This window comes from Mus musculus, chromosome 11 (assembly GCF_000001635.26).
Source record: "Mus musculus strain C57BL/6J chromosome 11, GRCm38.p6 C57BL/6J".
Classification (NCBI taxonomy): Eukaryota; Metazoa; Chordata; class Mammalia; order Rodentia; family Muridae; genus Mus; species Mus musculus.
This window is the reverse complement of record NC_000077.6, coordinates 65750951-65766241: the sequence shown is the minus strand read 5'-3', so window position 1 is coordinate 65766241 and position 15291 is coordinate 65750951. Positions and strand designations below refer to the sequence as shown.

Here is a 15291-nt window from a genome sequence, read left to right as displayed (position 1 = left end):
GGGGAGAATTTATAATTCTAGCACCTTCAATTGTTGTTACATTTTGGAGAGTGGTGTGTGTGTGTGTGTGTGTGTACATGCACATCCATACACCAGTGGATCCCATAGTGAGCATGTGGAGGTTAGAGGAGTCTCTCTTTCCACCATGTGGTTTCTGAGAATTAAACTAGTTTTATTAGGCTTAATAGCAGGTGTTTCTCTTGTTGGCCCAATAGTTTTTTTTAATTGCTGGGGTTTTTTTTGACAATAATACAATATTTCAGTTATGGATGTGCCACACGTTTTATAAGTAGTGCAGTGTAACTATCACTGCTTTGAACGATTTGTTTGCATAATTTTTAATATCCTTAGCATAAATTTGTAGAAATGGAGTGATAGGTTAGTCAAGGATATTTTGAGATGTCTGCTACTTGCTGCCGTTTGAACCAGTTTACACTTACGGTGACAGTGTGCTGAAGGTTAATATGTCTGGCATAATACCAAGTGCTGAGACAGGTAAGCTAATGACATTTTGTACTCCTGGCAGATGTTATGATATGGTGGGAACTTCATTCCTCAGATAATGGCAGATTGGACAAGTTTAAAGAGGATGCCTACTGCTGCATTCTTTTGCTAATATTGACACCAGGATCTATTTATCCATGGTGGGAGTAAAGGTTCTCATTTGTTTTACTTTTCTTACTGCTATGGCCTGAGAGAAACAAGAGTGAAGAGAGAAAAGATTGATGTTGGCTCATGGTTTAAGATGGTTCAACCTGTGTTGGCTTGACCCTTGGCTTTTGGACAGGCCAGTTACCATAACAGTGGGAAGATATGGCAGAGAAAATTCTTCACTTCTTTTCAGACAGGCGGCAGAGAGAAGGGAATTCAGCATGCATTCATTTAGAAAGTCTCTTATGTGGACAGCATGCCTGGAACCCACATCCCTGTGGGCAGAGATACTTCATTTAGACTCAGACTAGTTCAACTCGGAAGTAATAACAACCTTTCTGCTGTGTTCTCCTGGTTAAAGCCACTCATGCCCCTAAAGGCGTTGAAGACCTCAACTCTAACTGTAATAGGTATGATTTTAGCCATGACTTTCCCAGTTTTTGAAATGAGTAGTGTTAAAGATATATGGGTTTGCTGATGTTTTATAAATTGTAAATAGCCTTTAGAGATAGAATTTATATTGCCCAATTCTGATCATATAGATAATAGAGTTTTCTTTCTTATGATGTAGTGAGAAAAACTAAGCCTGTTAGGTTGAATTGGAGGATATTGAGATACCAGCAAGTAAAAGAATATAATTTGAATTCAATAAATGCTTGCTAACACTCCTTTGTTTTAGGTACTTATCATGTATAGCATATTTGCAGATTTCAGAGATAAATCAAGATAGTTAAAAATTAAGAGGGTTTACAGTCAAATCACAGGAACAACCTCTTGGGAGTGGGGGAGTCAGAGGGAGGCAGGCGGACCAGTGTGAGCATAGTCTCTATGAGGAAAAACTTGATGGTAATGATGTCTGTGCCCGGCTGTGGAGGTTCACGCCTCTTGTGTCCATTTGCAGAGGCTAGAGTTGATGTCAGATGTGCTCCTTACTTGCTCTTTCCCTCAGGGTTGAGACAGGATTTCTCATTGAACCTGGAACTCACTAGTTGGCTAAGCCAGTGAGCCCAGGTATCCTAGGGCTGTAGGATGACAGCTCTGCACCTTTCTGTGAGTGCTGGGGATCTCAGCTCAGGGCCGCGTGCCTGTGCAGCCAGCACTTCAGCCATCCAGCCAGTCTTGGTGGCTTTGAAACTGTACATAATGCTGGTTCTTAATGAATCATGAGAAGTGTTTTCCTCACCTGTAGAAGGTGGGTGAGAGCTGTTTTCAGTTGCCTGGATGACTGGGACGGTAGATTCAGTACATGAGTAGGACACTATCACCATTGGGAGCTTCTGCATTGGGGTCTTGAGGAAAGCCAAACAGTAAGGTAGGTGAAGCTAATTGTGAACATGATGTTAAAGGCTTGTGTTGCTTGAGCAGCTAGTTTAGGGAGACTATTTAGGGTTCTTTATCCTCTTGCTTAAGCTAAGTAAGGATGGCTTTTGTTTCCCTCTATCTTCAGTGTTCTCAGTAATTGCTCAGAATTACAGAGAAGAGCGTTTCTATGCTTCTGTGGATCCACTTGGGTAAATCTGGATCTTCAGAATCAGTGGGTTTTTTACAATATATTTTTCATTTTTGAGAATTTCATATATCTGTATAATACACTTAATGCATTTTAATCATATCCCCTTCCCCCCTTTCTGATTCCTCCTGGATCTCCAATTTTCAGATTCATGATTCTTTGTAACATTAACGGCTCTACACTCCTCAATGCCTTATGGGAATTTTGAGGAGAACATTATGTGTAGGCGGAGTAAAAGCTCATTTTAGATAGTTTAGGGCATTCTCTTGACACAGATTGAACAACAAAACTCTTGAGAGTGAGGTCTTCGGGCTGGGGCTGGGGCTGCCAAACTGCCTAGGCCAGCTGATAGGCCAGTCATGGTTTAATTTTTTTTAGTATTAACAAATGTTCTTACGTTCTAGAGTCATGAGGAGAAAAAAAAATTAGTCATTGTTTTTTCAGCAGGGGTGGTGCCTAGAACAATTCTTGGGAAGGACAGACACTGGTCTATGCACACACTAGCAAGTGCAGTGTACACTCACATTTCCAGTACAGTTACTTGAGCAGCTGAAGAGTTATCTAGGGCTGTGTGTGTCATGTCTGTTCTCACGTCAGTAAGCTTGGGAAACATTTTCATCTTCTGGCCCTGGTCCTCTCATAGAAAAACCCTACTGTGTAAATATAATATGGTTCCTGATTTCAGCTCTCATGTTTAAGGGGGAATTCTCTTTATTTCTATTGGCTTGTTACTACTTGGCCATGGTGATACCACCAAAAGGGTATTGTCACAAACATGGCTTTTATCCATTATGTTCAATTCTGTGGTATAGCTCTTGATCGCTTTCAAACTAAAATCTATTATATAGGCTTTCTTAGAAATATAATTTATTTATTTTTATTTTATGTGCATTTGTGTTTTGCCTGCTTCTGAGGGTATCAGATCCCCTGGAACTGGAGTGACAGATGGTTGTGAGCTGCCATGTGGGTGCTGGGAATTGAACCAGGTCCTCTCGAAGAGCAGCTAGTGCTCCTAACTGCTGAGCCATCTTTCCAACCCTCCATAGAATAACACCAGCTCTTTTCTACTAGTGAAAAATCATTTCAGTTTTGGTGTTTTGTTTTTAGTTGTTTTTAATTAAAAAGCATATGTGGTAGTGTCCTGTGCGTGCGTGTATAGCATGTGTGTATATGTGTGAGTGTGTGTGTATGTGTGTGTGTGATTTCAAATATCTGAGGGTGTGACTTTGGGGCACTTGAAAGGAGAAATCGGTGCAAATGGGAAGGAGAGGGGCTGCTTTGAGGGACGGAAGGGCTAGTGAGCCTGTGGATGTTTGCAAAGAGCATGTTGGGTCTGAAAGGCTACCTCCCCCTTGCATTAGTCACACCTGCCTTTGTAGCTTTCCTTTTCCTCCACAAAACTAGTTTTAAGTCTATCCTCAGTTGGTCATTTGCAGGATTGATGTGTCTTCGTGAAAACTGGCAAGATAACTGTGTCTTCCCTAGGCTCCTTGGAGCTGAGACATTTGTGTCTGGAATCTGAAAACTTAGAATTCTTTCATATGTTTGTTAGTAAATGATTGGAACTTATACTTGTTTGCAGATTGAGTAGAGCATGTAAATTTAATTTAGTATAAATCACATTGCATTAAACTGTGTACATTTGTTTATGAAGTCAATTATCTTTAAAGTCCCTTTCTCCAATTTGCTATTTAACTGTAGATCTAGAGCTAAAAATGAATTCCTCTTTTTTTTTTGTTTTGTTTTTTTTTTTTTTTGTTTTTGTTTTCTTTTTGAGACAGGGTTTCTCTGTGTAGCCCTGGCTGTCCTGGAACTCACTCTGTAGACCAGGCTGGCCTCGAACTCAGAAATCCGCCTGTCTGTGCCTCCCAAGTGCTGGGATTAAAGGCATACACCACCACTGCCCAGCACTTTAAATGTTTTTATTGTCAAGAAAATAGCTCAAGTGAGATTTCATGGTAGCACCATGCTTCAGTATTCCCGGGAGGCAGAGTTTGCCTATTGCTGCCCCCTCACCCACAAATTGAGGAAAGTTGTTTAGTGCTTTGCTTTTGTAAAATTTCTTTGTTCCGTCTTTGACTCGTGTTTGGTCTGTCTTTTGCCAATTTTTCTTCGTGTATGGAGATCTTGCATTATGTGTGTGCTAGATGATTCTAAGAACAGCATATGACAGACAAATGGTGTTCAGCTTTCAACATGGTGGCTTTGTTGGGTTTGAGCTCATAAGGTGTGTGCTTGCTAGTCTTTAATCGTCACTGCTACCCTTGTTATATAAGGCAAGATTCATAGGTTCCCAGGGATTAGGTCTTAGTTATCTTGGGGGTGTCACCATTCAGCCCACTACACTATGATCTTAGTCATGTACATCTTATGTGAAAACCTCAATATCCTCAGAGTTTTATCACATTACGGCATCAACTCAGACAGTCTTCAGAACCATTCAGTCAGTTAGTGCTAAGCCTCAGTGTATTGTCCATCCCTGGGTCAGTAATCTGTATTTGGACCTAGAAACTGGAAAACAAATGACCTGACAGCACAGGCGAGTGCTGAGAGGGTGGCACGAACACCATTCCCACTCACAGAAGACACTGCTGTTTAGAGGCCAGTACAGTGGCTCCCACTGGGGCTTTTGAGAATCACAAGGACAGATTTCCAAGGAGAAAAGAGTGTTTCATTAAAAAGGGTTTTTATATTGCTGAATTCTTTTAAAAAGCAGTTTTGCTGTTAGTGATTCATTCACCCAGTCACCCTGATCAGCATGTTCTCTAGCCAAGCTTATACTTAGTACAAGCTCTCCAGACTTTAACAAATAAAACATCTTGAATGCTTTTGGTGTCAGCACTTCATGTAGTTTTTCTGGTTTATCTTTATGTTCTTTGTCAATTTTGTTTTGCTTTGCTTGAGACACACACACACACACACACACACACAGAATGAAGCCCTGGCGCTGGGAACTTCCTTACGTTGACCAGGTTGGGCTCAAACCTGTGCTAATTCCTTGCCTCACTTCCTGTGTGCTAGCCTGAGCCACCATACTCATCATGTTTGTCTCTTGCTTTGTTTCTAAATGTTGAGGATCAGTTTGCTGTGCCATATGTTGTGACACTTGTAATTCCAGCACATAAGAGGCAGAAGCAGGAGGAGATCATTGTTAGTTTGAGGCTAGCCTGGTCTAAGTTTCAGTTTGGGCAGGGTTACCCTGTGATTGTCTCTATACCTATTGCATACTTCCAAAAAAGCATTTTAACCACTTTTATATTTCATTGGAAATGTATCTGTTTCATACAATACTTTCTGATTATGGTTTCTCTTTCCCCTACTTGCAGTTTCTCCTCACCTCCCTTCCCATCCAGATCCACATCCTTCCTGTTTCTCCTTAGAAAACAAACAGGCGTCTAAGAAATAACAATATAATACAGTGCAGTACAGTGGAGTGCAGTATAATACAATACAATTCATCAAAAATCAGAATGTGACCATAGATGCAGAGACACACATGTTCACACACTCTTAAAAACCCCAAACCAGAAAATATAATATATACACAAAGAGCTTGTAACATTACAAGTCAGAGAACCTCCAAAGATGCCTTCTTTGGAATGAGCTCTTTTGTGTTGACTGACCATCTACTGCTAAGCATTGCACCTACCCTTTAGAATCGTTTCCCCAGTGAGATTCCCTTGGAGAAAACTAACTTTTCATTTGGAATTAGCTATCAATTGGAGATAGCATCTCAGGGATAAGGTGTGTGTCCACTTCTTATTTCAGCTCTAGGACCTTATGTGGTGCAGACCTGTGTAGGCCCTGTGCCTGTTGTCCCAGACTCTGAGTTCATGTGTATCTCAGCCCTGCTGTGACTAGAAGGCTTTAATTCCTTGGTGTCCTCCATCCCCTCTGGGTCTTACCCTCTTTATGCCTCTTCTTCTACAGAGTCCCCTGTTCCCTGAGGGGAGGGATTTGATGGAGACCTCCTTACAGGGCTGAGTATTCCAGAGTGCTCACTCTGTATATTGTCTGGTTGTAGGTCTCTCTATTTGTTTCTGTCTGGAGGAGGAAGCTTCTCTGATGATGGCTGAGCCAGGCATGGATCTATGAGTATAGTGAATGTCATTAGGAGTGGTTTTATTTTTACATTCCATTAGCAGAACAGTGGTATTTGGGTTTTTTTTTTCCTTAGGTCCATAGCCTATTTAATCTCAGTTTCTTGGCCACGCCAAAAGCATTGGATATGGGTTCTATCTCATGGACTAGGCCTTAACTCAAAGCAGGTATTGGTTGGTTGGTCTCACAAACTTTGTGTCATTATTACACCAGTATATCTTGAGGCAGATCCCTCTTGTAGATCAAAAGTTTGTAGCTGATTTGGTGTTTACCTTTCTCTCCTTTGACAGCACGAGAATACCTTCCATTATCATGAATACTAGTCCATAGGGATGCAGGCTCTAGGTAGACACCAGCTCAACTTCTCTGTTTTCAGTGAGTTGTGTAGGTGTTGTCTTTAGCCACAGGACCTTCCTGTTAGTTTGTAGATTAGATAGCCACCAGTAGCCTTGTAGATAGCCTGGATTGTTTGGTGAGTCCTCTGGGAGCCTCTTTAGGCAAGAACTTGATTAGCTTTAACCCATTCCTGGTGTTGGAAGCTCCATTTGGTGATGAGAGATGTCCAGTTGGGGCTCTGTTTCCCTTGCTATATGGACATTTCATTTAGATTCATTCTCTCTCTCTCTCTCTCTCTCTCTCTCTCTCTCTAGCTTCTACTGTATTAGGTTTTCATATGACCTTTCATATGGCTCTTAGTTTACCTGTCTGTCCCTCTATTCCCTCCCCCGCCCCTTTTTTCATCCCCTTTCCTGTCTGGTCTTCTTATTACAATCTTCCCTTTTGTCTGTCCATAGCTAGCTATCCTGTTTATCCTCCTAGAGAGATCCCTCCCTCCATCTGTGCCTGACTCTACCTAGCCTCTGTCCTATGAATTGTAGCTTGCTTATCAATGGCTTCACAACTAACACCTACATATAAGTGAATAAATTCTATATATTTGTCCTTTTGTGTCTTAAGTTACCTCATTCAGGATGATTTTTTTTAAAATTCCATTTATTTATCTGAAGATTTTATGATTTTATTTTTTAATGGCTAAATAATATTCCATTGTATAAAAGTACCACATTTTTTTTCTTCATTAAAGACAGGTATCTAGGGTGTTTCTAATTTCTGGCTATATATATGGAGCAACAATGAACATGATTCAGCAGGTGTCTGTAGTAGGATCCTTTGAGTATATACCTAAGAGTGGTATGGCTGGGGATTGAAGTAGATCGAGTCCCATTTTTCTGAAGAACACTGATTTATACAGTGGCTGTACTCTCCCACTAGCAATGTGTATTCTCATCAGCGCGAGCTGTCTTCCTTCCCCCTCCTCCCACTGATCTTAGTCAGTCTTATTGGGATGAGTGACCCAAATCATTGAAATCTCAAAGTAGTTTTGATTTTCATTTCCTTGAGGACCAAGGTTGTTGAACATTTTATTAAGTGCTGCTTCTTAGCTTTTTGCAGTTCCTCTTTTGAGAATTCTGTTTAGATATGTACCCCATTTTTAATGAGATTATTTGTTTTCTTGATGTCTGTTTTGTGTTCTTTATATAGTCTGGATATTAGCCTTCTCTTAGATATGTAGTTGGTTTAAAAAAACAAAACAAAACTTTTCCCATTCTATACCTTGATGCTTTCTCCAAATGATTTCTCCAAATTTTGATTTTAATTTTAAAAGTTTTAAACTGTGAATGGTAATGCATATCTATAATCCCAGCATTCACACAGGAGGTAGAGATAGGAAAATTAACACATCAAGGTTATTTTTCAGATACATGGGACCCTATATTAAATACAAACAAGAAAAACATTTTGTCCCTCAACCTCCTAGTAACACATGGCTTTAAAATTAAATCTGATGTTTTTGTACACAGAGCATCTTTTGCATGTAGTTTGAATGTCCTAGTTAAGTCAGATGAAAGTGTTTTAAAAGTAAAATTTTGATATGTGCAACAGCAAACCATGAGGAAATTCCTGTACCAACCTCATGTCTGAAAGTGGCTATTCCCAATATCTCCCTAATCTAGAAAGGTCCATCCCTCAGAGCTGCTCTCAGGACTGTACAGCAGATGTGTATTCTCAGGACATTCCTTTGCTCCATCCCCCAATCTCATATCTGTAGTTGGTGTGCTCGAGTATAGCTTTAGAATTTACTGAGGTGGGAAAGTATTGATTGCAGAGATTAGCTGAGTAGCTAAAAGTGTGTATAAAACACTCTGAAGATAGGAGTGCTGGAAACAGTATCCCTAATAGGAACACAAAACCAGAATGAGTTGTCTTACTCAGGGTTTCTATTCCTGCACAAACATCATGACCAAGAAGCAAGTTGGGGAGGAAAGGGTTTATTCAGCTTACACTTCCACTTTGCTGTTCTCACCAAAGGAAGTCAGGACTGGAACTCAAGCAGGTCAGGAAGCAGGAGCTGATGCAGAGGCCATGGAGGGATGTTCCTTACTGGCTGGCTTCCCCTGGCTTGCTCAGCCTGCTCTCTTATAGAACCCAAGACTACCAGCCCAGAGATGGTCCCACCCACAAGGGGCCTTTCCCCGTTGATCACTAATTGAGAAAATGCCTTACAGTTGGATCTCATGGAGGCATTTCCTCAACTGAAGCTCCTTTCTCTGTGATAACTCCAGCTGTGTCAAGTTGACACAAAACTAGCCAATACAAGAGTAAAAAGCCTTTCTGTTACAGATCTTTTGTAGAAACCCTAAAGAAGTGATTCATGTAATTTATTGACCCAGAAAGAAATATGGCTATCAAGGAAAACATGTTGAAGCAGTACCATAGCCTGATTGAGATTTTGATATAAATAATCTATTTGTCTGTCTGTCAATCAATCAATCTATCTATCTATATTTAGGGAAAGTTTGCAGCAGAAATTAATGCGTTTTTTTGGGGGGGGTTAATTAGAGTGATAAACGGATATACATCTTTTGAAAATAGTATATATTGCATGTATGTTTATCATTTAAAAAACTCATTTTCTTTGAATTTTCTGATTTTTTTTTAATAATGGATACGATTTAGTTTTATATTAAAAAATGCTGATACTTTCCTGCTTTTAAGCCCAAAGAAATTGTTTCAAGAAAGTTGTTACTGGTATACCTGTGTTGCTAACTTGAAGTAGACTGTACCGTGATGATTTCACTCTAACTGCTGCAGAATGCTTCAGGTCTGTCACTCAGCATTTATAGTGCATTTGGAGGAAGGGGTTTCTGTTAAACTGAGGATATTTGCCTTTTAGCAGTGCTTGAGCTCCCTTGGGATGGGTGACGCAGTGACTGGTTCTTTCCCTGCAAAGCCTTAGGTTTCTGGACACTGTAAACTGGAAGCACTGAACATCATCTGATGCTCTACAGCACAAAGACAGATTTGTGGGGAGTGGGCATAAGATAACTTTTTTTTTTTAATTTTAAGATATTTGGTACCTTTTCAAGCATTGCTCTATATTGAGTAAGATTTATTAAGGCATGTTTCTCTCTTTTTCACTGAATTTCTCATGCTTTCAAAGTAATACCTGTTTTATAATGCTTGAGTGTTAAAAAAAATTAAATTTAATTACCACAATTTGCATGTCTGTAGTTAGTATTTGAAACTTTCCCTTTGTTGTTTCTCAGGTAAGCGCAAAGCACTGAAGTTGAATTTTGCAAATCCACCTGTCAAATCGACAGCACGGTTTACTCTGAATCCTAATACTACAGGAGTCCAGAACCCACACATGTGAGTACTCCCAGTGACTAAATGCAGGGCTTTCTGGCTGCTCCATTTTATGCAAAGCAAGGGACTGATATTTCTGTTTTCTTAAGATACTTTAAAATGTTACTATTTGAATTTAAATAGAGAGTTACTGATTCTGTACTCTTAGTTGATAAACACAATTTTTTTCTTTAAATGTCTACTTGGGAAAATAGTGCCAAAGGCCCAGGCTCACTTATATTTTTTTAAATTAACTTTAGGTTTCAGGTAAAGTTCAGGTTATGTCTAGGAATTCAGCTGTCTTCTCACTTTCAGCCACCACTGTCCACTTAGCGGGAATGTAGATTCTCTTTCCTTGAAAACTCATGTGGCAAATCAAAGTTGTGTTCAAGTTAGTATACACGTCATGCCATCTGTTATTAATTAATATTTCAAATAAAAAGATAGCTATGATAGTGTATCTTACAGAAAATAGTAGGAATGTGTTAGTTGATTTTAACTAATAGCCTGAGAATAATAGTTTCCTGAAGCCTTCAGTCTAAGTGATGTGGTATATTAAATAGTAATCTCTTTCCTCAGACTTTCCTGAGCATGGCAGCCAGTGGCTTGACTTCTGTTCATATGTGTATTCATCTAGTCCTAGTACTGAGATGCGAAGAGCAAGCCGTGGATGTTATAGGAACAGAGCTGGGAACAGAGTATCTTATGTTTTAAAACTAATTTCTTAATGCCTGCATTCAGGCTTTATTAGACTTCAGATATTGCTAGTGTTGTCAAAGAGACATGGCCATTGCTTCCTCTCTTGTGAACTTAGGTAGACCTTGTATTTGCAAACAGTAACAAGTGGGTGCGCTGTCACCTTTGCAGGCATGACCGAAATACTTTATTTTTGCAGTAGTAATGTGTACATGTGAGGAGTGTATGTGTGTGTGTATATATATTTAGGGTTTCATAAGTAACCTTAGAATTAAGGATACCTTATTTGTCTGGGAAAGCTATCCACTCACAGTTAAGTTTTCATAAGAGCTCAGTGGGAGAGGATGTGCCTAGTTCTTCTGGGAATAAATGCCCCGGGAAAAGGGGAGGGGACAATGGGGGAGGGACTTATAAAGGTGGGACTGGGAAGAGAGGAGGGAGAGGGCTGTGAGTCTTTGTCTTTTTCCTTGTGAAACATGAAACAGGGCTTATATTGAGCGAGAAAACCCAGTACCTAGCCAGGCAATACTCTAGCAGTAAGCAGTGTTCTTTCCTCATGTTCTAGCATTGTGGTGAAAATAAATCCAAGGTGAATCTATAAGCATAGTTCATTTTACTATTCTCATTACCAGCTGACCACATGCTTGACATGTAAAGCAAGAGAGTGTAAGACCTACTCCCCTCCTTCATTTTTCCCTTCCCTTCTTTCCTTTTCCCATTTGAGTCCTTGGAGGATAAAGAGATCACCTCTTTAGGATATACTAGGCTTTAATTACCATATATATTTCTAGCATGTGAAAAATTAGCCATATACTAGAGACCCTTGTACGTTTAACAGCTGTTAATGTTTTGATTTTTGGCTCATAAAATGAAAAGTTGTATAAACCCAAAGAATGTAAAGAAAAATAGGTTAAAGGGGGAAAAATGACCCCTTTCTATATTTCTGTCAGAGTTTCATTATACCAGTTCATTATATACTTCAGGGGCTATTCTTGGAAATGTAACAGACTTGTGCTAAAATCCTATTCAGTGTAAACTGAAGAGAAGTAGAAGTAGATACTCTGTTGTTACGTTCTGTGCCTTTATCATGGTGAGTAATGGTTGATGTTCTTGGAACAAAACTGTTTAAAGTGCGCACAGCACAGATATTGCTACAACACAGTACGGTTATTCAATAGGGAGAGAGCAAGTTTAAAAGTTAACTTGGAAATGGGGCAAGAGAGATGGCTCAGCCGTTAAGAGCACAGGTTGCTCTTTCAGAGGACTCTGGCTTAATTCCCACCATACACATGGTGTTTCATAGTCATCTGAGACTCTAGTGCCATGGAATCTGACACCCTCATCTGGGTTCTGTGGGTACTGGGTGTACATACATACATACAGATGAAATACACATGCACCACACATACTATACTTTTATATTAACTTAAATAAATGAGTTGATATGTTTGGGGCTTAAGCACTGGCAGCTACATTTTAAATTCAGAATCTTTGTTGAGACCAATGCCTCATTTATCTTTGTTTGAAATATTGGAAAAAAGATTCCATTTTAAAGTCCTATTTTAATCACCAATATTCTACATTCTGTAATGCACTTCTTCAGTAAAGCTTCACTGAAAAAGCCATTTAGTCCTGAGTAAATTGTAGAAACTTTGTCTTCCACTCTAGTTCAGACTGGCCTCTGAATGTCAGCATTCCTCCTGCTTCAGCTCTGAGTACTGAGACTGTAGGCATGGGCTGGCATGCCTGGGAAACTGTTGTTGTTAACCTTCTCTGTAGATATGAGCAGTAGGTGGAAACTAAGTGCTGGCTTCTACCCACTGTTATCACTAACGCTGGCCTGTGAATCGCTTGGCTGGTGTGTGCAGTCCAAGCCTGACTTAGAATACCAGTGTTTTCTATTTCATTTGGTGACTTGAGGGAGAGAGTGAGAAAGGTGAAGAGTTTGGTGGGAGGAGGGAGAGAATTAATTTCTTTTGGAAGTATTTTCTTTACTTCATGTTCAAAGTTGAAAGTCTGAAAGACAAAGAACTTCTTAGCTGGAGGTGGGAGAAGCTCTGCCTGCATTCCTCAAGCAGCCCAAGGACACCTCTGATCTCCCCTAGTCTGTCTGTCTTCCTCCCCTTTAATAGGTAGAGAGTAGATTCTGTTGTGGATGGAAGGAAGGTTTATGCTTGGGAGTCAAACTGGGCAAAAGGTAAGCTTTATCTCCATCCCAGACGTTTACTGTGTTTCTCTCTCCCCTGTGCTTGTGCCTCTGGTATAGTTTCTCCAGCCTTAGGCCTTTCCTGAAGCAAAGAGGGCTCATGCTTGCTTGGCATCATCCAGGGCTCTGTGACTTCTGATGTCTTAGGGGTTTAAATAGGTTTTGGGATTGATCCTGTCCTGAACCTCCCTGATGCTTCCTGTATTTGATCTTCTGTAGTAAAAACCAAGCTCTATGGCATATGCATGCATATATATGTGTATGTATTGTATGTGTGTGTATATATATATATATATATATATATATATATATATATATATATATGTGTGTGTGTGTGTGTGTGTGTGTGTGTGTGTGTGTGTGTGTATGTATATGTATATATATGTGTATACACACACACACACACACACACACACACACACGCACACGCATACACACTATAGTTAAGGATATGTACATGCTTAACTAAGACACTCTTGTAATAGTCCAAATAAAAAGTGGAGCAGGGCAGAGTCTGTAGATACAACTTTAGAGATCAGTTGGGTTACATTGAGAAGATCCTCAGTTGATTAGGTCCAAATCAAGAAAATATCTTAAGTACTTAGTTTAGACTATTAAGTTTAAAGAAACATGGCTAGGTACTTATATTAGTCATAAAAATTATAACTTTAAACACATAGGAAATTAGAATGATCTTTATTCTTAAATAAGGTATATTTTTTACATTTGCATGGCCTATTTTAAATTGCTTACTAGCAAAATGTTACACAGGAATACTTAATTTCAGGTGTTTTTCTTCATAAGTAACTAATAAAAATAATAATGCATTTTTACATTGGCTAACACAGTTAAAGAATACCAATTAGCTTTATTATTATAAAGAAACAAAGTAATATGATTAAAAATATTACTATCTACTACAAAAATTACTATCTACTTATAAAACAGTTATTGTTTTTGATTTAGGGCCACTATTATTTATTGAATACCTTGTATTTTTTTTTAGGTTCTCAGACATCTTTGTTACATTATAGAACTATTAGAAACATCCCTCTCATTTAACAACAACAAAACAAAAAACAAAACAAAAGGATTGTACTCAGTACCACAGGCAGTCGCATACCCAGGGAACATGTCATCCGATCTTCACAGGTATCCTAGAGCTAGAGTCTTTACTTGCAAATTTACTTCTCTTAATTCTATATGGATACAAACAGTAATTTTATTTATATCATCACCAATTCTCTTTGCATAAAGTCATAACTACTTAATTTTAATTTCTTCCCTGTAAATTTATTAAAATATGTATAGGAGGGGATACATAATTTTATGTATTACAGTTATTTATATGTAAAAATGATAGAAACACACTTTAAAATCATACATATTTAATAGATATAAAACTATGATTTCTAAAGTATATTTAAGATTAAACCTTTTTGTTTATATAGTTTTATAAATACAGGATGTTCAGGCACTTAAATGACTGAATTAGAATGGTGAGCTACCAACTCAGAGGAAAGTGTTTGTTCTTCAAGGAAAGCTCTGTATCTCCTGAGCTACCCACACAGACACACCGGGCCATAAAGAAAGATAGAAACAATTGCTTTCTGTGTGAATGTCTAATAGTTTTACATAACATTTTTCACCTTCATTGTCTATGACATTACATATAAAGACCAAATCCCCACAGTGTTTGTAACGTAGATTCCTTCCCTCTGGAATCTATACCTTATGGTTTCAGCAAAACGTGACACATTGAAATGACTAAAATATAGAATACTGAAAACCGTCAGGACAAGGACATGGGAGAAAATGAGCTTTCATTTAAGGAACTAAATTATAACAAACAGTAAACGACATTGTCTTCTTGCTTTGGACATTATATTCCTTTCTATGGAAAAAGATAACAGAGGAGGAATAAATTAGGAACTGTGTCATTTTTTGTTTAGATTTCACATTCATGACCTGATGTGGTTAAATCATCCGAGCCCATAGACTAAATATTATGGGTTCTAGTCTGAATGTAAAATGCCCTCAGAGCCTTGTGTGTTTAAACATGTACTATGGAGCTAGTAGTGCCTTTTGGTACGAGCTTAGAATTCTTAAAGATGGAGCCTCCTTGTATGAAGTGAACCACTATGGAGGGCCTTTAGGCTTTGAAGCACGCCCCACGTCTGTTAACACTCTGCCTTCTGAGTATGGATTGTGAAGACAGTGTGACCACCTAGACCTTGTACCTACAGCTTCCTCTTCCTTGCTAGCTTGCATGTCTTCTTTAACATGATTCAGTGATTCACTATAACCAGAAGCCACAATAAATCCTTCCTCCAAAAAAAAAAAAAGAACGGTGAGCTACATATACACATATGTGTGTGTATATGTTCTCTTTCAAGTTAAAAGTAACTTTTCTGGCAGCTTGAGTTCAGATGAAATAGAA

General features: G+C 38.9%; 1 protein-coding gene across 6 annotated transcripts in view; it reads left to right on the top strand.

The window, feature by feature from the left end:
- The window catches only part of Map2k4 (mitogen-activated protein kinase kinase 4), a 100116-nt gene that overhangs the window by 22118 nt on the left and 62707 nt on the right, over positions 1-15291 (top strand). For 5 of the 6 annotated variants that reach the window (NM_001316369.1, NM_009157.5, NM_001316368.1 and 2 more), the window contains one exon: positions 9871-9973. The exons of the other annotated variant lie outside the window; for it this stretch is intronic. Coding sequence is in view for 2 of the 5 variants with exons in the window: in NM_009157.5 (NP_033183.1) it covers positions 9871-9973 (103 nt within the window). In the remaining 3 variants the exon portion in view is untranslated. The remainder of the gene's footprint in view (positions 1-9870; positions 9974-15291) is intronic. 6 annotated transcript variants of the gene reach the window in all.